Source organism: Macaca fascicularis, chromosome 5 (genome assembly GCF_037993035.2).
Source record: "Macaca fascicularis isolate 582-1 chromosome 5, T2T-MFA8v1.1".
NCBI classification, from domain to species: domain Eukaryota; kingdom Metazoa; phylum Chordata; class Mammalia; order Primates; family Cercopithecidae; genus Macaca; species Macaca fascicularis.
The window spans coordinates 189,484,302-189,508,109 of NC_088379.1; the positions used below are offsets into that span (position 1 = coordinate 189,484,302).

Here is a 23,808-nt window from a genome sequence, read left to right on the forward strand (position 1 = left end):
TGTTGCCCAGGCTCATTTATCTTTTATACCATATTTTTACTGTACCTTTTCTATGTTTAGATACACAATTTACCATCATGATATAATTACCTACAGTATTCAATACAGTGACATAGTATTGAATGAACTTGCTGTCCAAGTGTGTATCCTGGGAGGAACAGGCAACACATCATATAGCCACGGCATGTACTAGGCTACACCATCTAAGTTGGTGTAAGTACACTCTATGTTAACACAATGACAAAACTGCCTAAGGATGCAGTTCTCAGAACACATCCCTGTTGTTAAGAGACATGAATGGGTATTCATATGACTGAATATGATTCCACCTTAAAAAGTAAATTCTGACACATGCTATGACATGGGTGAGCCTTGAGGACATCATGCTGAGTGAAATAAGACAGTCACAAAAGGACAAATATTGTATGATTCCACTCATATGAGGTACCCAGAGCAGTTAGATTTACAGAGACAAAGTAGAATAGTGATTGCTGGGGGAGGGAGAAATGAGGAGTCATTGCTCAAACGGGTACAAAGCTACCGTTTCATAAGGCTTTAGTTCCAGAGATGGGTTGCTTAACAAAGTGCACACAGTTAACACACAATAAAGAGAAAATATTTCTACACTTCACACCTATCACAATGGCTAAAATAAAAATTAGTGAGAACACCAAATGCTGGCAAGGATGCAGAGAATCTGGATCATACACTGTGGAAAACAGTCTGTCCCTTACAAAACTGAACATGCAATTACCATATAACCCAACAACTGCACTCTTGGGCATTTATCCCAGAGAAATGGAAGCTCAGGTTCAAACAAAAAAATGTATACAAATGTTCACAGCACTGTGTGTGTAACAGCCCAAAACTAGAAACAACCCAAATTCCTTCAATGGGTGAATGTCAAACCATGGTATATCCATACCATGGAATGCTACCTAGCAATGTAGTGGAATGGAATCATACAACAGCTTGGATGAATCTCCAAGGCATTATGCTGAGTGGAAAAAAGCCAATCCCAAAAGGTTGCACACTATAGAGTTTCATTTATATAACATTCTTGAAATGATGAAATGACAGAAATGGAGAACAGGTTAGTGGTTTCCAGGGCTTGGGGCTGTGGGTGTAGCTATAAAAGGGCAACATGAGGACAGACGGGGCATGAGGACACAAGAATTCTGGCAGTGATGCAATACACAAACCTATACATATGATAAAATCCCTATATTATTCCTCACAACTGCATGTGATTCTACAATTATCTCAAAAGACATTTAATTAAAAAAAAATAAAGTTGTAACTTGTTATTACACATTGAACTAAACAAAAAATTCATGAATAATGAGGTATTTCTATAGATGCATGTTCATAGCAACATTATTCACAACAGCCAACAGGTGGAAGCAAGCCAAGTGTCCGCTGATGAATGAATGGGTAAACAGTGAATGGAGGAATGGTCATCTGTGTACACACAAACACAGCCTTAACAAAGAAGGAAATTCTGATGCATGCTATCACACAGATGAGCCTTGAGGACATGCTAAGTGAAATAAGTCAGTCACAAAAAGACAAATACTGGATGGTTCCATTTATGTGAAGTATTCGAAGTAGTCAAATTCATAGAAACAGAAAGTAGAAGGGTGGTTGCCAAGCACTAGAGATGGGGTGAAGAATAGAACATTGTGATTTAATGGGTACAGAATGTCAGTTGTGCAAGATAAAGAAGTTCTGGAGACTGGTAGCACAACAACATGAATATACTTAACACTACTGACCTGTGCACTTAAAAACACTTAATGGCAAATTTTATGTTATGTGTGTTTTTTAGCACAATTAAAAATTTACATAAGTCCCACTTAAAAAAAAAAAAAGAATTTCTAATGCAATATAAATATCAAATCATTATTTTCAGATGTTAGAATATTTTTTAAATATAGCCAGTCATTATGGCACATGCTTGTAATCTCAACTACTCTGAAGGCTGAGGTGGGAGGATCCCCTAAACCCAGGAGTTGGAGACCAGCCTGGGCAACACAGTGAGACCCCATCTAAAGAAATTTTTTTTTTTTAAATAAGAAAAGCTGGTCAGGCCTCTCCGCATATGGCTTGTAATGATAAATCAATAGATTCTTTCAACCACAAAGGTAATGGTCTACACAAGACAGCTCTTCCAAATTCTAGCAACTTAAACATCTGGCAAAATTCAATTAATTGAATCAGCTATAGACTATTCTAAGCGTTTGTAATGTTGCATTTCATGGCATACTTCCCTACTTATACATAAACTGCTTATCGTCAGTTTATACTGATATAACAGTGAAGCTATTCAGGTCTGAGTGCTAGGTACAGGATATTAAAAACAGATCCTTAAATAGTTGTTGACTTAATTTTGAAAAAGTGTTTCACGTGGCTGAGAACACCACATTGTCAAGGAAACAAAATGAGATCAGTGATTCACCAGAATTCTTATTTGGTATGACAAAAATACAAAGTTGTACTGCAATGTTATATAAGTCTAAGAAAAATACTATGCCTCTTCTAAATCATTTCTTATCAAGAACTTACTACCCACTGCAGCAACTCAGACCTGTCCCTGTGTCCTTACTACCCACTGGGTAGTAAGTTCTTGACGTAAGAAATGATTTAGAAGGGGACAATGCCATTTTCCCTAAAACATCAGATATCTATAATAAGCTTCCTATAAGAGATTTGTGAATAGGAAAAGGATAACACAAGCAAGATGGTCTTGGGTGTGTTAACTGTGCTAGTTTTAACAGGAAACTGGCTCTGGAATATACAGAAGAGTAAAACAGGTACTTCCCACAATGATGATGATGAATTGGCATGACAGGCTGGCTCCTTTCCCCAAGCTCACCCAGAACTACAGAGGGAATACCACAGAGAAAATGGAGAAAGCTGTGAAAACCCTGAGGGTGAGGTCATGTAGAGAGGATGACTGCTGTGAGGAGTGGCGCTGTGGCCAGGGCAGGAATAGACAGCTGTGGGAAACTGACTCCTGCCTCTTCCCATCACCGATCTCATCAACAGTGTGCCTGCTCCACCCCCGCTCCCCTGCCCCCTGCAGCAACTTAGACCTCGGTCCCTGTGTCCTCATCAAGACTGAAACTGGGGTTGGACTTGGGCCTAGAGAAAAACATGGGAGGCTGACTGACTTTGGGCAGCTGTTTCCTCACCCTTCCCCGGTCAAACCCCCATGCTGGAGAATGATGACCCAGAGTCCATCTTTTCTTCCTGCTGCTCCTCTCTGGAGGGTGAGGAGTGAAGTACTGACCTGACAGGCTGTTTTGTGAGATGAGTAGCTGAGGCTGCCCACCCTAGGGCTTACCCCACCCCCTGCACTCACAGGCACTAACAGAGACTGGAGTTTGGCCTTCTTCTGTACATACTGTCTGACAGAAAGGGACAGGCCCAGGGGAAAATAAACTCAGAGACTGGAATAACAAGATGCTGGAGGAACCCAACCATTTCAAAAGGAAAACACATATTATATCCGAAACCTTACCAGAGCAGGTATTTTAGAATAGCTGATCCAATAATTTGAAATTAGCTCAACAGATATTCTAAGGAAGATATTAGCAGCATAAAACACAAATACAAGACACAAAAAAAGCAGCAGAAATAGCTGGACATGATGGCTCACACCTGTAATCCCAGCACTTTGGGAGGCAACAGTGGGTGGATCACTTGAGGTCAGGAGTTGGAGACCAGACTGGCCAACATGGTGAAACCCCGTCTCTACTAAAAATACAAAAAATTAGCTGGGTGTGGTGGTGGGTGCCTGTAATCCCAGCTACTAGGGAGGCTGAGGCAGGTGAACTGCTTGAACCCGGGAGGTAGAGGTTGCAGGGACTGAGATTGCGCCACAGCACTCTAGCCTGGGTGACAGAGTGAGACTCCATCTCAAAAAAAAAAAAAAAAAAAAAACAGAAAACAAAAAACAAATATAATAGAGAACTCAACAGATGGGACAAACGGCAGACTGGATATTTCTAAGAATAAATTAGAAAATCTAATTTCTTAGATTGAGGAAATCTCCCAGTGAATGAAGCAAAGGATAATAAGATAACAAAAAAGAAAATTAGGATAAAAATATTTTAAATTCTTAGAATTAAAAAAAGTAATTTGTTCAGCAGCAATAGATTAAAAAAAAATTTTTTTTAAACCTTGGAATGAAAAGGTCAGGCTCAATATAGTGAAATTTAAGAATATCAAAGAAACAAAGTAACAGTTGAGAGAGCTAAACAACAGATCACATTCAAAGAAATAAGAATTAGATAGACATCAAATTTTCCAAAAGCAACACTCGATGTAAAAGAATATAAAGTTTCCAAAGTATTTAAGAAAATAATTTAGAACATAAAATATTATATCCAGCTAAGCTGTCATTCAAATTCAAGGGTATAATAAAAATAATCAGAAGGTTTAGAAGTTTTGCAACATAAAGAGCCACACTGTGGTGTTGGATGAAATATTTAAATAAGAGAAAATACTTATCTACAGGATATTGCAAGAAAATATCTGAGATAAAAGTGATCAAATACCTAAGTAAATTTTGTTATTGTTAAAAACAGAGACAAACACACACAACAGAAGGGGAAATTCTATCTACCTTAATTTAGAATTAAAGGTGGTGAGTTATAAATACATTTTTTTTAAGTTAAAAAAAATTCAGAACATCAAAAAGTAGAATAAAAAAGTTAAAGAAGTAACAATATATTAACATATTGTTCAAGATATATCAATAATTACAATAAATGCTAATGGACTAAACTCGAGTTGAAATTCAAAGACTGATACACTGGATTTAAAAAGACGAATAAAGAAATTAAAATTTAAGGTAGCAAAAAGGTTGGAAGTAAAAGAAATTAAAAAGAATGTAAAATCTGGCCAGGCGCAGTGGCTCACGTCTATAATCCCAGCACTTTGGAAGGCCAAGGTGGGCAGATCACGAAGTCAGGAGATCGGGACCATCCTAGCCAACATGGTGAAACCCTGTCTCTACTAAAAATGCAAAAATTAGCTGGGCATGTTGGCACACACCTGTAGTCCCAGCTACTTAGGAGGCTGAGGCAGGAGAATTGCTTGAACCTGGGAGGTGGAGGTTGCAGTGAGCCGAGATCTCACCACTGTACTCCAGCCTGAGGACAGATCGAGACTCCATCTCAAACAAACAAACAAACAAAAAAAAAAAAAAAAAAAAAAAAAAAAATCTGGCAAATGCTAGCAAAAGAAAACTATGATGCATATTAGTATCAGGTAAAATAAATTTTAAGACAAAGTATGTTTAGGAATAGAGTGCGTGACCAACTAAAATGTTCAGTCTGCAAGACAGAGCAATTTTACACACGATTTTCCTAATAGTCTCTAAACATATACAGCACAAATGAATAGAAGTACCAAGAAATACTGAACATAGATCCAATAATTAGAGTCTATCTAGATCCAATGATTAGAAATTGCACACAGATCATGTACCAGGTCATAAAGAAAGCCTCAAAATTAAAAAAAAAAAAAAAAAAAAAATTATCACCAGACCATGATCTTTGACCACAACATATTTAAGATAGAAGGTTAATACACAAATATAAATTTAAAAGTCTACATATTTGGAACATTTAAAAACATATGAATTCTTCAAAGAATTAAACAATTATAATAAACGTAAAAATATCTAAAACAATGACAATGAAAATAGTACATAACAAAAGCTGTATGATGAGCAAAAACAGTGCTTCAAGGGAAATTCATCAGGTAAATATACCACATCATCAAAAGACTTACTTATGCTCTAGGTGGGTTTTCTCAAATTCAGGCAAAACAATATTCAACTCTTTGATGTCACTGGTTTTCATTCCTTCTAGACACCAAATGTCCACAGTGTCAGAAGTATCTAGAATATTAAGATAAGTTAACATGCTGGTTATTCATATTTTGGCTGTAGGTCCAGGGTTCTGAAAGCCTGCCACAAAAATAGTCTCACCAAATTGTAAAAGATAGCTACAGCTGAACAATCAGACAGGAGGCGCCGTACTCACTTCTTACCCCTGTGCAGTCTTGCAAACCCCTACATATACTTTCACTTTAACTGCCATCTTGCTGGTTCTCCTACTTTTGCTAAAGCAACCAAAAGCATTGCTGCCTTTTAATCACCTTACTGTATCTTTATTTAGTAGTGTGCTGTTATTTAACATCACTGGGGATAAGCTCTTCATTGTTAGCTGTATTTTCTGAATTTTAATCTATCTGATAGGCCTTTAATAATCTTGTAGGATACAGCAAGATTATTCAGTGTATTAATTTAAATAATTGTAGTAATATACAGTACTATCCCACACAGGGATCTGAAGACAGATCTTGGTTCTAGTTTGAGCTTCTTTCTTACTAGTCATAAGATCTCAGGCAAGTCAGTTAACCTTCCAGAGGCCATTTCCTCAATGATAAATGGAATAAAAGAATGCTCTCCTTTTTATTATGAGACTCAAGCAAGAAAATATCTGTGAATGCATTTATAAAAACTATAAAATACTATACATCTGTAAGGTGTTATTATCAATTTCCAAAGCATACCTCAATTTTTTTTCTTTAAAAAAATTTTTTTTGAGACAGGGTCTCACTCTGTTGTCCAAGCTGCAGTGCAGTAGCATGCTCAGCACTCATTACAGCCTCGAAGTCCAAGGTTCAAGTGATCCTCCCACCTCAGCCTCCCAAACAGCTGAGACTACAAGTGTATGCCACTATGCCTGGCTAGTTCTGAAAATTTTTTGTAAAGGTGGGGTCCCACTATGTTGCCCAGGCTGGTCTTGAACTCCTGGGCTCAAGCAGTCCTCTCACCTCAGCCTCCCAAAGTGCTGGGATTACAGGTGCACCCATCATTCTCAGCCCCCAGTTTTCTGTATGTTAACAGAAGCCATTGGCAGGGAAGTCTACTCTTCTTCCATAATTCTTTGTTTAATACTACAAAACTGACAAACATACTGAGAGTTTGTCTCCAGATTCACAATGACCTGAGTGTAACTCTTGGCTCTGGTGGATTAGTAACAGCCACCAATTCTTTCCCACTCTTCCCTACTTCCATTCCCTTGAATCTGGGATAGCCCCCTATAACCGGCTTGATCAACAGAGCATGAAGGAGTGAAAGGCCAGGTCTCAGGGTATCTGCAGCTTCTGCTTTACACCTCCTGCAATGCTCCCTCTTGGACATCAACTGTCACATGAAATTCTGACTACTGAACAACAGGCAAGCCCAAGCTAGCCACTTAAAAAGAGGCCACATGCAGGAGGAACAAGGCACCAGATAGATGAAAACAGTCATCTTAGACCTTCCACCCTAGCTCAGCCATTAAACGAACAGAACTGCCCAAAGCAAAACTGTAAGCAAATAAAACGATGGCCATTGTCAATCAGGGGCTGGCAAACTTCAGTGAAGTGCCAGAAGGTAACTACTGTTGGCTTCATGGGCCAACTGTTCAACTCTGCCATTGTAGTGTGAAGGCAGCCACAAACAATCCACAGAAGAGTGAATCTGGCTGTGATCCAATAAAAGTTCATTTTCAAAAACAGGCAATGGACTAAATTTGAATTGTAGATATAGATTTTTTTTTTTTTTTTTTTTTTTTTTGAGACAGAGTTTTGCTTTTGTTGCCCAGGCTGAACTCTGCTTCCCAGGTTCAAGTGATTCGCTTATCTCGCCCTCCCGAGTAGCTGGGATTTACGGGCATGTGCCACCATGCCTGGCTAATTTTCGTATTTTCAGTAGAGACGGGGTTTCACCATGTTGGTCAAGCTGGTCTCGAACTCCTTACCTCAAGTGATCCACCCGCCTTGGCCTCCCAAAGTGCTGGGATTACAGGTGTGAGCCACCGTGCCCGGCCTACACATAGTTTTTAGATTAGTAAGTTTTAAGGTAGTTTGTTAGGCATTAATACACCCAAAACACTGGCTGAACCCACTTATGGCTGTGTAAGCTCAGACAAGTTTTTTAACCTAAGACCTCAATTTTCTCACCTGTAAAAATGGGGGAAATAATATCTATACTTCATAGGTTTATTATAAGAATGAGAGAGAAGATAACATTAAACACTCAGTATAATGACTGGCACATAGTAAATACTTTGCTGTCTTTGTTGCTAATTTATAAAATAGAAACAGTAGGAACAGAAGTTAGTAAAAAGTATTCCAATAATACTTCCAGGCCAGACCCATAACACTGTTACCCACAATTCTGCCACCACCCCAATATACATAAATCCTTACTCACCTAAACTCAGCTCACCATGATTTTTAGAAAAACCAGTAATCTGCAAAAAGTAGTTCTGCATTTATTTATTTATTTATTTATTTATTTATTTATTTATTGAGACAGAGTCTCGCTTTGCCGCCCAGGCTGGAGTGCAGTGGCACGATCTCAGCTCACTGCAAGCTCTGCCTCCTGGGTTCACGCCATTCTCCTGCCTCAGCCTCCCGAGTAGCTGGGACTACAGGCTCTCGCCACCACGCCCGGCTATTTTTGTATTTTTGGTAGAAACAGGGTTTCACAGTGTTAGCTAGGATGGTCTGGATCTCCTGACCTCGTGATCCGCCCGCCTCGGCCTCCCAAAGTGCTGTGATTACAGGCGTGAGCCACTGCACCTGGCCTAGTTCTGCTTTTATAAAAGACACAGTATCTAAAGGTCTTATTAGTTTAAATAAAATCTTCCTTAAGCTCTCAGGACCAACAGATTTTTTTTTTAAGTTTAATTAAGAACCGTATATCCAAGCTATCTACTCTTACTGAACATAACATTTATTTTGGCATCAGAATTGATCTATGATGAGTTATTTTATACACGACAACATTTATATATGCATAATATAAATATGCATAATAAAAGGGTTGCCCATAGGACCACAGTACAACTTAAGAAGGAGAGCACTGGTCAGGTGTGGTGGCTCACACCTATAATCCCAGCACTTTGGGAGGCTGAGGTGGATAGATCACCCGAGGTCAAGAGTTCAAGACCAGCCTAGCCAATATGGTGAAACCCCCTCTCTATTAAAAAAAAAAAAAAAAAAAAATCAAAAAATTAGCCAGGGAGTAGTGGCGGGGGCCTGTAATCCCAACTACTCAGGAGGCTCAGGCAGGAGAATCGCTTGAACCTGGGAGGCAGAGGTTGAAGGAAGCCGAGATTGTGCCACTTCACTGCAGCCTGGGCGACAAGAGCAAAACTCGGTCAAAAAAAAAAAGAGAGCATTAATAAGACACTGAAAGCACTCTGCGTACCTGACTCCAATGCCTTCTGAACTTTGTGTTTATCATCATATTACTCTTTGTTATAATTTTATTGTACACAAATATATTCCTAAACAATGTGGAGTTTAGAATGTTTTTGACCTTTTTACAATTGCTTATGCACCAGTAAAAGTTCTGCTTTTGTATTCCACTCCATACGTACACAGCAATTTATCTATCAATTCTAATGTGATAAGTTGTTTGCAGTACTTTGCTAGCATGAAAGACAATGCTAAGAGCACTCATACACATGATACACAGACACGTTCAAGAATTCCTCTAGTAAATACACCCACCAGCAACTGCTAGGTTTCAAAGTCTGCATGTTTTTTCAACTTTGCCAGAGAATGGCCAAAATTATTTTCAAAGTGCTTATATCTCTTCATATCTGCAGTGATTAAGGATCTCTACTGGTGACATCCTCATTAAATATGGACTCTTGAGAGGCTAAAATATGTGTCAAACTAGGAGGTGCAAAGGAGTGTCTCACTGTAGCTGTGAATTTAAATTTCTGTGATTAGGAATGCACTCCCTCCAAATGTTTATTTTACTATTTCCTCTTCTGTAAAAATGTTGGTGTCATCTGCCCATTTTTCTACTAAGTTGTCTTTTTATTGATACTCCTTTATTTTCTCTAAAAATTGTCCAATTTTACCTGTCATATTTAAGCCTTCAGTTCAGAACTGTTTTTGTGTGCTGCAAGTCAGAGGCAGTCTCATTTCATTTTTCTACAGGGAAAACACTGTCACAGAACCACCTTTCCCCACTGACCAGCAGCCAACATTTTTGTCATACATTCATCAAGTTTCCATATATGCAGGGTCTCTTTTCTGGTCTATCTTTTGGTGTCACGGTCCCTAAGATTAGAATTAAATGTCTGTTAGACCAGGGGTCCCCAAGCCCCCAGCCACAGACTGGTATCAGTTTGTGGCCTGTTAGGAACTGGGCCACACAGCAGGAGGTGAGTGGCAGGGTGGGGGGGCGAGTGAGCATGACCACCCGAGCTCCACCTCCTGTCAGAGTAGTGGTGGCATTAGACTCTCATGGGAGCACGAACCTCATTGTGAGCTGCACATGCGAGGGATCTAGGTTGTGAGCTCCTTTTGGGAATCTAACGCCGATGATCTGAGGTGGAACAGTTTTATCCCAAAACCATCTCCAATCCTCGTCCACGCAAAAATTGTCTGCCATGAAACCAGTCCCTGGTGCGAAAAAGTTTGGGGACTGCTATATTAGACCTGCCTATAAAACTATATAGAATTGAGGAGTTTTTGTTAGTTTAATAGAAAAATTTTAAACTAGTGTTTGAATTTGATAGTTACAGGATTATTTCAGTTTTCTTCTTCAAAATCCAGCTTCATTAGCCTTGCATTTTTCTAGATATTTATGTGTTACAATATGGGGGAGAAGAGGATATCCCCTTTTCCTCTATTTTGGCAGGGTGGGTGGATTCACTTTTAAATTTTTGTTTTTAATTGACACATAGTAATTGTACATATTTATGAGTACAGTGTGATGTGTCAATACATATATGTATTGTCTAAAAAATCAAATTAGGGCATTCAGCATATCCATCACCTCATACATTTATCATTTGTTTGTGGTAAGAAGACTAAAAATCCTCTCTTCTAGCTGTTTTGAAATGTGTAACACTGTTAACCATAGTCACCCTACTGTGCAAGAGAACACCTGAACTTATACCTATCTAACTGTAACTTTGTACCCGCTGACCAGCCTCTCCCTCTCCCCGCTCCCCACTAGCCTCCCCTATCTATTTTAAATTTATTCACATGAAGTTGCTCATTATATTCTTAGTAACATTTAAACTGTGCATTTAAACATTTAAACTTCTGGTAGGAGTATAAAATTATGTTATACAACCACTTTGGGAATGCAGTTTGCAAAGTTTGGCAGTTTCTTGTAAAATTAAACATATGCCTACCCTATGACTCAGCAACTTCACTCCTTTTTATTTACCCAAGAGAAATGAAAACATATGTTCACAAAGAAATGTGTATAAAAATGTTCACTGGCTGGTTGCAGTGGCTCACACCTGTAATCCCAGCACTTTGGGAGGCCAAGGCAGGTGGATCATGAGGTCAGGAGATTAAGACCATCCTGGCCAACATGGTGAAACCCCATCTCTACTAAAAATACAAAAAATTAGCCAGGCGTGGTGGTGTGGGCCTGTAGTCTCAGCTACTCAGGAGACTGAGGCAGGAGATTCGCTTGAACCTGGGAGGCGGAAGTTGCAGTGAGCTGAGATCAAGCCACTGCACTCCAGCCTGGCAACAGAGCAAGACTCAGTCTCAACAACAACAACAACAAAAAGTTCACAGCAGCTTTATTCAAATAGCCAAAACCTGAAAACAACTCAGCTGTCCATCAGTAAGAGACTGGATCAACTGTGGTGTAATTACACAGTGGAATAAGCTCAATAATAAAAATGATACCAAAACATAGATGGATTGCAAAAAAACTATGCTGAGTGAAAGAAGCCTTACACAAGAGAGTACACACTATGAGATTCCATCTACACAAAATCCCAGAACAGACAAAACTAATCCATAGCAGAAAAAACATCCCTGAAGCCACTGCCTCCGGAGATATGGGGTGGGGACTGACATGAAAGAACTTTCTGGAGTAAAGACTTCACATGTTGACAGCGGCTTGAGTTACACATTGTACTGCATGTACATTTTACATTCAAAGAAAAAACTGTAAACACACTGAACTCCAGTTAATCATGTACATAAGTATTCCAGAGGAAGTACTGATGTCTACATTATTTTAAAATGCCTTAAAAACTGCATTAATGGATTAATACTAACTTTACTACCTATCTAATAAAGTAAATAATAAAATGTTAACTGTAACATCTAAGTAGTGGGTATATAAATATATAAATTTTTTTTCCATCTTAGCTGTATGCTGAAAATTTTCATGACAAAATGTTAGAAAAAAATGTTACTTCAAAGTCACATATTCCTAATTTTTAAAAGTGGCAATTTTATGTACTTACAATTTACAACTATAACAAATTAAGAATAGGGTCTTATTTCTCTCATGAAATTCCTGAACGAGTGACAAAATATAAAACATCATTCTCTACCTGAGCCTACGGCTTTACTTCTTGATTTCTTCTTTTTGCCATGAGACATCTTCCCTTTTTTCTGAGTTTTCTACAAAAAAAAAAAAAAAAAAGCATTAAGGTTTTAAGAAGTTTTCTTTCTCTTAAAACATAAGGATTAAGACTGTTACCAAACTGTCATTCAATATTTTAGCTGGGCATAGTGGCTCATGCCTGTAATCCTAGCACTTTGGGAGGCTGAGGCAGGCAGATCACTTGAGGTCAGGAGTTCCAGACCAGCCTGGCCAACATGGTAAAACCCCACCTTTACTAAAAATACAAAAATTGCCAGGGTGTGGTGGCGCACGCCTGTAGTCTCAGCTACTGGGGAGGCTGAGGCAGAAGAACTGCTTGAACCTGGGAGGAGTCAGAGGTTGCAGTGAGCTGAGATTGCACCACTGCACTCCAGCCTGGGTGACAGAGCGAGACTCCATCTCAAGAAGAAAAAAAACTTTAGCTATAATTCTCATTTAGTTGTAAAACAGATTAGTTATATAAATTATCTACATTAATATAAGGAAGCATTGCAAACAAAACCATCACAAAATAAGAGCAAATAAAACTTTCAGTTGACTTATAACAATTGTTGCCTTGATGGGAAAGTTGAACTTTTATTACTTAAGATAATAACATGTGGAATCAGCTCAAATTTCTGTTCCAGCTACGGTGAAGTAACAGCTTCCAAACTAGCTCTCTTGCCATAAACAACCATAAAATGGGGGAAAAGGGGTGGCAATTTTATTCAGGCATTGGACAACAGGCAATACAAGACTGAGTTCCAGGAGAAAGGAAAACTTGGAAGGTGAACCCTATGACTACCACCCCCACTCCACGCACACAGAGTTTCTAAATGGGGTATAGTGAGCTGAAGTCTAAGCAGGGCATGACAATCCTACCCAGCTGAGAGGCACTTGGAATAAGCTGCTCAGGAGAGCACAGGTGCCTGTGGAGCGGGGGTCCTAAGAGGCCTTGTCTAAGTACTGCCCATGTGCCGGGTGAGACCACATAAAGCCTACCAGAAAACGCTATCGTGAGGATAACAACATAGTTGATAATGAAGGGCAAGCAGCATTGGGGGCACAGGACAAGGTAAATGTACGTGGGAAAGAGACAACTCACGGCTCATCAGAAACCATGGAGACCAGAAGACAACAGAATGGTATAAAGAGCTGGGGAATAAATCTGTCAACTCAGAATTCCACAGCCAGTGAAATATCCTTCAAAAACAGAGTTGAAATAAAAACACTTCCGGATAAACAAAATCTGAGAGAATTTGTCACCAGCAGACCTGTCATGAAAGAAATGCTAGAAGATATTCTGTAGGCTGATGGAAAAAGGTAACAAATGGAAACTAGTATCTATAGGCAGGCAATCAGTGAACTGGAGAGAGGAACAGGTAGAAGACTACAGAGCTGCTGCTTCTCATATTTTTTTTTTTAAAAAACAACTCTTTCAAGCAGAAATGACAATACTGTAAGGTTAGATTTGTAACACAGAAGTAAAACAAGACAAAACAGCACAGAGGATGGGGATGGATAAATAGAATTATACATAATATTGTTACATAATTACATTTATGTAGTGGGAGGTAGTTAATTGTCAAGTAGAATGTATGAAGTGATAACACACTGATTCTAAATAGACTTTGTTAATTTAAGGATGTACATTTTTAACCCAGGAGCAACCACTGAAAAAAATTTAAAAAGGTACAGCTAAGAAGTCAATAGAGAAAATAAAATAGAATACAAAAACAACGTTCAACTAATCCAAAATGAGTTCTAAGAGAGACAGAAAACAGGAGCAAATGGAAAACAGAGTATGGTAGATGTGAACCTCACCATATTTAAAATTACATCAAAAGTCAATGGACTTTTAGCAGAAGTTAAAAAAATACCTCCTCTAAGTAACTGATGGATCAAGCAGACCATCCCCCATCACCAAAAACAAGAGTAAGGAGACAAAATCTCTGAACTACGCTTGACCTCAACTGACATTTACAGAACACAACTGCAAATTCAAGTGCACATGGGATGTTCACCAAGACAGATCAACAACAGAGATCATAGTTTGCTTCAATTTGTGTAAAGACAGGAAATAAAAATAAGAATATACATTCATACTTGTTTACATGTACAAAAGGAAATTTGAAAGATATATAAGAAAGTATAAGGTTACCTGTGTGTATGTTAAGCAGGTGGAAAGGTGAAGAAGACAGGGTAGCAGGGACAATTTACTATACTTCAAAAAGTTTTCAAACATGAGCATAAATTATTTATTCAATTAAGTCCAAATGAATTAATCACATATTAAGAACTTGCCAAAAGATATTATATGTCAAGAATTTTAGAACCAATAAGACCCAGAGTTCTTTGTTTTTTGAGACTGAGTCTCACTCTATTGCCCAGTACAGTGGCACAGTCTCAGCTCACTCCAACCTCCGCCTCCTGGGTTCAAGTTGATTCTCTTGCTACAACCTTCTGAGTAGCTGGGATTACAGGAATGCACCACCACACCCGGCTAATTTTTGTATTTTTAGTAGAGAAGGGGTTTTGCCATGTTGGCCAGGCTGGTCTCGAACTCCTGACCTCAGGTGATCCACATGCCTTGGCCTCCCAAAGTGGTAGGATTATAGGCATGAGCCACCGCGCCTGGCCTAAGACCCAGAATTCTTATCAGTAGTTTTTTCCTAAGGAAATGATCTAAGGAATGCACGAATATTTAGCTACAACAAAATTCATCAAAGCACTTATAATTTTTTAAATAGCAATTCTTCATTAGTAAGAGATTAACTATGGCATGCCATGAATGGAATGTTACGCATTGTTGAATACTTAATAACAAGTATATGATCTCAGGGTAATTAAAGCTCACTGAAAGGACTGAACAGCATAGACCAAAAGACGTGGTTATTTTGGGTTATGGAATTATAGGTGATTTTATCTTCTTTTCCATACCCTCTAGTTTTTTTTTTTTTTTTTTTTTTTTTTTTTTTTTTTTTTTAAGACGGAGTCTTGCTCTGTCACCCAGGCTGGAGTGCAGTGGTGCAATCTCAGCTTACTGCAACCTCCGCCGCCTGGACTCAAGCGATTCTCCTGCCTCAGCCCCCTGAGTAGCTAGGATTACAGGCATGCGCCACTGCATCCAGCTAATTTTTGTACTTTTAGTAGAGACGGGGTTTCACCATGTTGCCCAGGCTGGTCTTGAACTCCTGACCTCAGGTGATCCCCCTGCCTTGGTCTCCCAAAGTGCTGGGATTACAGGCGTGAGCCACTGCACCCGGCCATACCATCTAGATTTTCTAAAACAAACATTTTTATTACATTAAGGAAAATATAAAATTTATCTTTGAAAAGATATGAAGGAAAGAGAAAATGCTTCATTTTCTTCCCCAAAATTTTTCAATAAACCTTTTTTGCTCTCCTTGGGGATGGCTGACATTCTTACCGATTGACTTTCTAGTGCCAAGTTCTCTTGTTCAACAGAGGGCTGGGCACTAAGGGGTCCTGTCTTTTTAGAAGTGACCGACTCAGCTGGTTTCTCTGAAAGTTCTGAAGATGCTGTAGTTGGAATAACCTCATGACGCTGTATATTTGTTTTCTCTGCTGATTTAACTTTTCTTCTTGTATCACTTCCTTCAGTGCTTTCAGAGTCATCACTAATGGGCTTGAGCTTTCTTCCTGGCTGTGTAAAAGAAAAAAACAGCAGTACTTATTTAGAAAATAGAAATGCTTATAATTCTTACTGTAATAGTAGAAAACATATATACAGTCCACATTACTCACTTCTAAACTTCAAAACTGAACATAATAGGAAGACAGCAACATAATTAATGGATAGGACAGGAAACCTAAATCAAAGGTTACAATAAACACTCCCAACAATTCCCTCTGCCTTTTAAAATCACGACCTAACCACAGTACAAGAATGCTATGAAAATTGACAAAGTACATAGAGATGTGAGACCTCTTTAATGAAAAACACTTCAGATACAAAAATATTTTGCTTTTTACTATAAAAGTATATTCTAAAAATAGAACTTTATGAAAAATGTTGCTATGGAATATTTTCTCTATTTGCATCCATTCTAAAGAGGAAATGAAATATTTTACAGAACATTTTCTATTTGAATCCAATCAAACTATATTACAAATTAAAATAGAGCGAATACTCCTACATACCTTTTTTGCACTAATTTTTACAGATTCGATTGCACTTGCTTCATTTCCAGAAGTGTCTGAACTGTAAAAAGTACAAGTCATCAATATCTTGTACACATTCCATTTATATTCGCATGTCTTCTCTAACTTGCTCATCCAACACGAAAACAGACTCAATTTAATGAGGAAATATCCTACTTGTCACATACAAGCCTGCCATGTTCCCAGGTTTACTGCTGCCTCCCACATCTTCCCATACCCAGGCCACATGAGTTTATCCCAGGCAAGCAAGTAACCTGTTCCATTACTGCAGCACCTGTGGTGATGTCTGAGAATTGCACTTTTCTCCAAGTTACCAGTCCCAGGCATATGGGCCATCATTTGTACTAAAAGCTAATCCACTAGGCCCATCCTTAGGTGATAGAAAAGGGAACACATTTTATCCTTTAAAAAGGAAAAAAATAGTCCTAACTTCTGATGGGCTATGAAAATTCATCTTTTCATTTTGTTCAATACAACAAATTTATTTAACACCAACCTCAAAATACAAAGTACAGTGAATAAAATTACTTCAAAATTGAGAGGTTTTCCTTCAAAGGGTTCACTGTCTAGTAGGAAGGCCAAAGATAGTGCAGAGTGATGACCTGGCAAGCACCTGACAGAGAAGATGATGTGGAGACATGGCTTGGGTATTAGGAAAGGCATCACAGTTATGACACTTGGCGGTGACTGGTAAAAAACTTTTTTCAGGAAAACAAGTGTGGAGAAGGACATTTAAAGCAGATGGAAAAGTTAATGTAAAAGCATGGTGGTGTAAAACAGCCTGGCACGTTCAAGAAACGTGCAACAGAGCACGGATAAAATGTATTTTCTAAGAGAAGATAACAAACGCTCGGGAAAAGCCAAAGGCTATGACTGAAGGGCTGCAGGGTACCCACATGGGCATGCTGCATGGATCTCCTATGGTCAGCGCCAGCCTCCAGCTGCAGCGTCTTCTAGATCCACTGCAGCACCTTCTGGATCCACTGCAGCATCTGGGCAGAGGCTATAGCTGTGGGCAGTCTTTAGCCAACAAGTAAGCACAGCGAGGGTCTGGGGCCTCGACGTTTCTGCCTAATACAGGTCAGGCCTCCTTTTAACAGCCCTCACTCCTCCAGAGCTCCGCAGTGGCTTGTTCAGAACTGTAGGCACTGCAGTGCAATTTGAGGCCATCTCTGCCCCATCCTGCTTCTTCCAACTTTACCCTTCACAGATATCACTAATAAACCCCTTCCATTCCTAACTGCCTCAGTGTCTACTCACCCAAGGATCCAAACTGGCACGGGGGCCCTCTATGCCATGCATACAGACAAAGGAGAGCCCTAACAGGACGTGGACGTAGGAGTAAGACGAGACTGGGGTTTCAAAAGATCACTCTGGAAGGTGTATGGGAAGGTAGGCCAGAGGGAGCTGGCACGAGAGATAAGGACACCAGACAGGAAACTACCGCAGGAATGCTGGTAAGAGTGAAGTCCCCAAACCATGGCAGCCACAGGGAGGTGGCAGGGGTGTGGAAAGGAAAAACGGATTCTCAAGGCAGTCACAGGCCAGAAAAATAGGACTGGCCAGACAGAACATACCAGGACTGATTCCCAGATTGCTGGATTGGAGGGGACTGGGTGAATGGCAAGACTATTAACCTAGAGAATACCAAAAGAGTTCACTGACACTAGATGAGAAGGAAAAGGAGCTCAGTTTTGCCTTTGTTGAGTGAGGTGCCTATGGGCATCTAGAGAAATATGGCCAATGTGCAAGGCATCTTGGAACTCAGGAGAGGGTCTGGACAAGAGACAAACTTGAGAAACGGTGGCACACAGGTAGTTAAAACCATGAGCGTGAACTGGGGTTAGATGGAGAAGAGAGGGCCAGAGAAGAGAGGGCTGAGAACAGAATCACCTACACATAAAGAAAAAAAAACAGGAGAGGAAACAGCCAGGAGCAAGATGGCTGAACAGAGGGCTCCACTGATTGTCCCCGCAGGAACACCAAGTTTAACAACTATCTACGCAAAGGGAGCACCTTCACAGGAAACAAAAGTCAGCTGAGTACTCACAGTGCCTGTTCTTGACTTCCTATCGCTGAAAGACGCACTGAAGAGGGTAGGAAAGAGTCTACAATCGCTGACGCTACCCCTTCCCCATCTCCAACAGTGGCTGCGTGGCACAGAGAATCTGTGCTCTTAGGGGGAGAGCGCAGTGATTTTGCAGCTTTGCTTTGTAATCAGCGCTGTCCTTTAACAGTGGAAAGCAGAACCAGGCTGAACTAAACTGATGCCCACACACAGAGGGAACATTTGGACTAGTCCTGGTGTGAGGGGAATTGCCCATCTTAGCAGTGGGAGGTAGAGCTCTGACAAGCCTTGCCACTGTGGGCTAAAGTGCTCTGCGGCCCCACGTGAGCCTGAGGGGCAGTCTAGGCCACAAGGATGGTAACTCCTAGTGCTGAGCTGGGCTTGGAGCCAGTGGACTGTGGGGGCATGAGACCTACTGAGACACCAACCAGTGTGGCTAAGGGTGTGCTGGCATCACCCCTCTCCCAGGCCCAGGCAGCACAGCCCATGGCTCCAAAAGAGACCTCTTTCTTCTGTGAGAGGAGAGGAGAGAGAAGAGTGGAGAGGACTTTGTTTTCCATCTTGGATACCAGCTCAGCCACAGTAGCACAGGGCACCAGTCAGGGTCATGAGACCCCCTAATGCAGATCACAACACCTAAGTCCTTTCAAATATCTGGAAAGCCTTCCCAAAAAGGATGGATCCAAACAAGCCCAGACTCCAATGACTACAATAAATACCTGACTCTTCAATGTCCAGACACTGATAAACATCCGTAAGCATCAAGACCATCCAGTAAAACATGACCTCATCAAATGAACTAAATAAGGCACCAGGGACCAATACTGGGGAAACAGCAGATACGTGACCTTCTAGACAGAGAATTCAAAATAGCTGTTTTGAGGAAACTCAAAGAAATTCAAGATAACACTGAGAAGGAATTCAGAATTCTATCAGATCACTTTAACAAAGAATTGAAATAATTTTTAAAAATCAAGCAGAAATTCAGTAGTTGAAAAATGTAGCTGACATATTAAAGAATACATCAGAGTCTCTTAATAGCAGAATCTATCAAGCAGAAGAAAGAATTAGTGAGCTTGAAGAAAGGCTATTTGAAAATACAGAGGAAAGAAAAGAAAAAAAAGAAAAACAGTCATGAAGCATGCCTACAGGGTCTAGAAAAAGCTTCAAAGGGCAAATCAAAGAGTTACTGGCCTTAAAGAAAGGTAGAGAAAGGCGGGTAGAAAGTTTATTCAAAAAGGTAGTAACAGAGAACTTTCTAAACCAAGAGAAAGGTATCAATATCCAAGTACAAGAAGGTTATACAACCAACACCAAGCAGCTTTAACCCAAAGAAGACTACCTCAAGGCATTTAATAATAAAACACCCAAAGGTCAAAGATAAAGAATCTAAAAGCAGCAAGAGAAAAGAAACAGGTAACTTACAATGGAGCTCCGGTATGTCTGGCAGCAGACTTTCAGTGGACACCTTACAGGCCAGGAGAGACTGGCATGATATATTTAAAGTGCTGAAGGAAAAAAACTTTTACCCTATAAGAATATATCTGGTGAAAATATCCTTCGAACATGAAAAAGAAATAAAGACTTTCCCAAACAAAAGCTGAGAAATTTTATCAACTCCAGACCTGTCCCAAAAGAAATGCTAAAGGGAGTAATTCAAGCAGAAAGAAAAGGACATTAATGAGCAGTATAAATCACCTGAAGGTATAAAACTCACTGGTAATATTAAGTACACGGAAAAAGATAACACTGTAGCTGATGTGTGTAAACTACTCTCATTATAAGTAGAAAGACTAAAAGATGAACCAATCAAAAATAACTTTTCAAAACATAAACAGTACAATAAAAGTAAAAACAAAAAGTTAAAAAGTGGGGGAGCAAAGTGAAAGTGTAGAGTTTTTATTAGTTTTTTTTTTTTTGCTTGTTTATGAAAGCAGGGTTAAGTTGTTAATGGCATAAAATAATGGGTTATATGGCAGTACCTGCTAGCCTCATGGTAACCTCAAATTAAAAAAAAACAAATACATAAAAAGACCAAGAAATCACACTGCCAGAGAAAATCACCTTTACTAAAAGCAAGACAGGAAGGAAGAAAAGAAGAGAGGGCCACAAAACAATCAGAAAACAAAAAATAAAATGGCATGAGTAAGTCCCTGCTTAGCAATAGTAACACTGAATGTAAATGGACTAAACTCTCCAATCAAAAGACATAGAGTGGCTGGATTGGGGGGAAAAAAAAAAGACCCAATGATTTGTTGCCTACAAGAAACACATTTCATCTATAAAGATACACACAGACTGAAAATAAAGGTACGGAAAAAGATATTCCATGCCAATGGAAACCAAAAAAAGGGCAGAATAGCTATACTTATTTCAGATAAACTAGATTTTTGAGACAGAAACTGTAAGAAGAGACAAAGAAGGTCACTACGTAATGACAAAAGGGGTCAAATTCAGCAAGAGGATACAACAATTTTAAATACACATGCACCCAACATTGGAACACCCAGATAGATGAAGCTAATATTATTAGAGCTAAAGGGAGAGACAGACCCCAATACATTAGCTGGAGACTTCAACGCCCCACTTTCAGCACTGGAGAGATCTTCCAGACAGAAGATCAATAAAGAAACAGCAGACTTAATCTGCACTGTAGACCATATGAACCTAACAGATATTTATAGAACATTTCATCCGACAGCTGCAGAATACACATTCTTTTCCTCAGCACATGGATCATTCTCAAGTACAGACCATGTGATAGGTCACAAAACAAGTCTTAAAACATTTTTTAAAAACTGAAATATCAAGTATCTTCTCTGTGGAATAAAACTAGAAATCAATAACAAGAGGAATTTTGGAAGTTATACAAACACACAGAGAAAAAATGTTAATGAAGGACCAGTGGGTCAATTAAGAGATTAAGAAGGAAGCTGAACAATTTCTTGAGACAAATGATAATGGAAACACAACATACCAAAACCTATGGGATACCACAAAAGCAATACTAAGAGGGAAGTTCACAGCTATAAGTGCCTACATCAAAAAAGAAAATCTTTAAATAAATAACCTAATGATGCATCTTAAAGAACTAGAAAAGCAAGAACAAACCAAATCCAAAACTAATAAAGATCAGCTTTTATAAATAAATGTATAAATTTACCTCAACCCAATAAAGATTGTAACTTTTGCTTTTAACTTAACAAGTAGCTCTTAAAAGTCATTTAAAAAAATGAGAAAACAATGAGAAAAGTTGCATTTATACCTCACAAGAATAGAAAAGATCAAGGATTTTAATACAAATCATACAAGTTCTAAAAGAAAACATGAAGGGAGACATCTCCCTAACTATGACTCAAAATCCCTAAACGCTAAGAGTGATAAATATATCACCGTATCTAAATAAAACTAAACATTTTCTATGTTGGAAAAAAAAACACCACCATTAGGTGTTTTGTCAAAAGACAGATGAACCAGTTAAAAAAAAAAAAAACTGTAACATAGGGCTCATCTCACTAATGTTTAAATGAAGTCATGAAGAAAATGACCAACATCAACTATAGTAAAAAGGATATAAACAGTTTGCAGAAAGACAAATTCAAGAGCTTTTAAATAATTGCTGTTCAATCATTCCTAAGAAGAATACAAATTAGAACTAGGCTGGGATAGCATTTTTGACCTATCACATTGGCAAAAATCCAAGTTTGATCTCACTTTGGTGGCAATGTGGCAATAACTATAAAAATGACAAACACATTTCATTTGACTCAGAATTTCACTTTTATGACTATATCCTATAGATACACAAGCACAAGTGTGAAATGGCACTCCCAGTGGCACTGGGAGTGAGAGCACAGACTGGAAACAGCCTGACTGCCCATTCATACAGGACTGGATAATCACACTAAGGAACACTCATGCTGTGGAAAGGGTAGAACAATGAGAAAGCTCCACGTGTATTGACATGTGAAGATCTCTAAGATGTAGTAAGTGAAAAAAGCTAGGTAGCAACCTATGCTGCCTTTTGTACACAAAAAAAGGGTTAAAATGTGTTTCATATTTACTTTTATATGCACCAAGAAATTCTGGAAGGACATATGAGAAAATAATAAGGGAGAGGGAAGAAGTGGGTTCTAGGAGCTAGATGGATAGTAGACATGATCTGAAGACTTACTATACACCTTTTTATATTTTTAAACCATGTGAATGTTTACTCAAAGTATTCCTCTTTAAAAATTACATTCACCACTATTTAGAGTGCATGTTTTCCAAATGTATGACTTCTACTGATTTTCAGTAACATATAAAACTGGAGTCAGCCAGGAGCGGTGGTTAACACCTGTAATCCTAGCACTTTGGGAGGCCAAGGCGGGCAGATCACGAGGTCAGGAGATCAAGACCATCCTGGCCAACATGGTGAAACCCCATCTCTACTAAAAAATACAAAAATTAGCTGGGCATGGTGGCATGCGCCCGTAGTCCAAACTACTCGAGAGGTTGAGGCAGAAGAATTGCTTGAACTGAGGAGGTGGAGGTTGCAGTGAGCCGAGACAGCGCCACTGCACTCCAGCCTGGTGACAGAGTGAGTCTCCAAAATAACCAAGTACTATAAAACTTCCCTAGTATAGACAATCTCAAAATGACTTCTCAGATTTCTGCCCAACTGGAATATTTGTTTTAAAACTGCAGTTTTGGCCGGGCGCAGTGGCTCACGTCTGTAATCCCAGCACTTTGGGAGGCCAAGGTGGGCGGATCATGAGGTCAGGAGATCGAGACCAGCCTCGGTAACACGGTGAAACCAGTCTCTACTAAAAATACAAAAAAAATTAGCTGGGCGTGGTGGTGGGCGCCTGTAGTCCCAGCCACTCGGGAGGCTGAGGCAGGAGAATGGCGTGAACCCGGGAGGCGGAGCTTGCAGTGAACCCAGATCACGCCACTGCACTCCAGTGTGGGAGTCAGAGCAAGATTCCATCTCAAAAAAAACAAATAAAGAAACAAACACTGCACTTTTGATACTTGCTAAATACATTTAGTAACTAGAACTGACCTATTACCCAATAGAGGTCCATAAGTCAAAGGGCTGCTCTAGATAACAACTTAAAATGCGTACTACAGTTATCGA

At 39.3% G+C, this 23,808-nt stretch overlaps 1 protein-coding gene across 7 annotated transcripts in view; it reads right to left on the minus strand.

Moving 5' to 3' along the window:
• Nucleotides 1-23,808, minus strand: part of CENPU (centromere protein U) — a 43,287-nt gene that overhangs the window by 9,807 nt on the left and 9,672 nt on the right. For all 7 annotated transcript variants that reach the window (XR_277615.5, XR_012435271.1, XM_005556399.5 and 4 more), the window contains exons 5-8: nucleotides 16,598-16,658; nucleotides 15,864-16,100; nucleotides 12,402-12,471; nucleotides 5,803-5,911 (exon numbers count right to left, since the gene is read on the minus strand). Coding sequence is in view for 5 of the 7 variants with exons in the window: in XM_005556399.5 (XP_005556456.2) it covers nucleotides 5,803-5,911; nucleotides 12,402-12,471; nucleotides 15,864-16,100; nucleotides 16,598-16,658 (477 nt within the window). In the remaining 2 variants the exon portion in view is untranslated. The remainder of the gene's footprint in view (nucleotides 1-5,802; nucleotides 5,912-12,401; nucleotides 12,472-15,863; nucleotides 16,101-16,597; nucleotides 16,659-23,808) is intronic.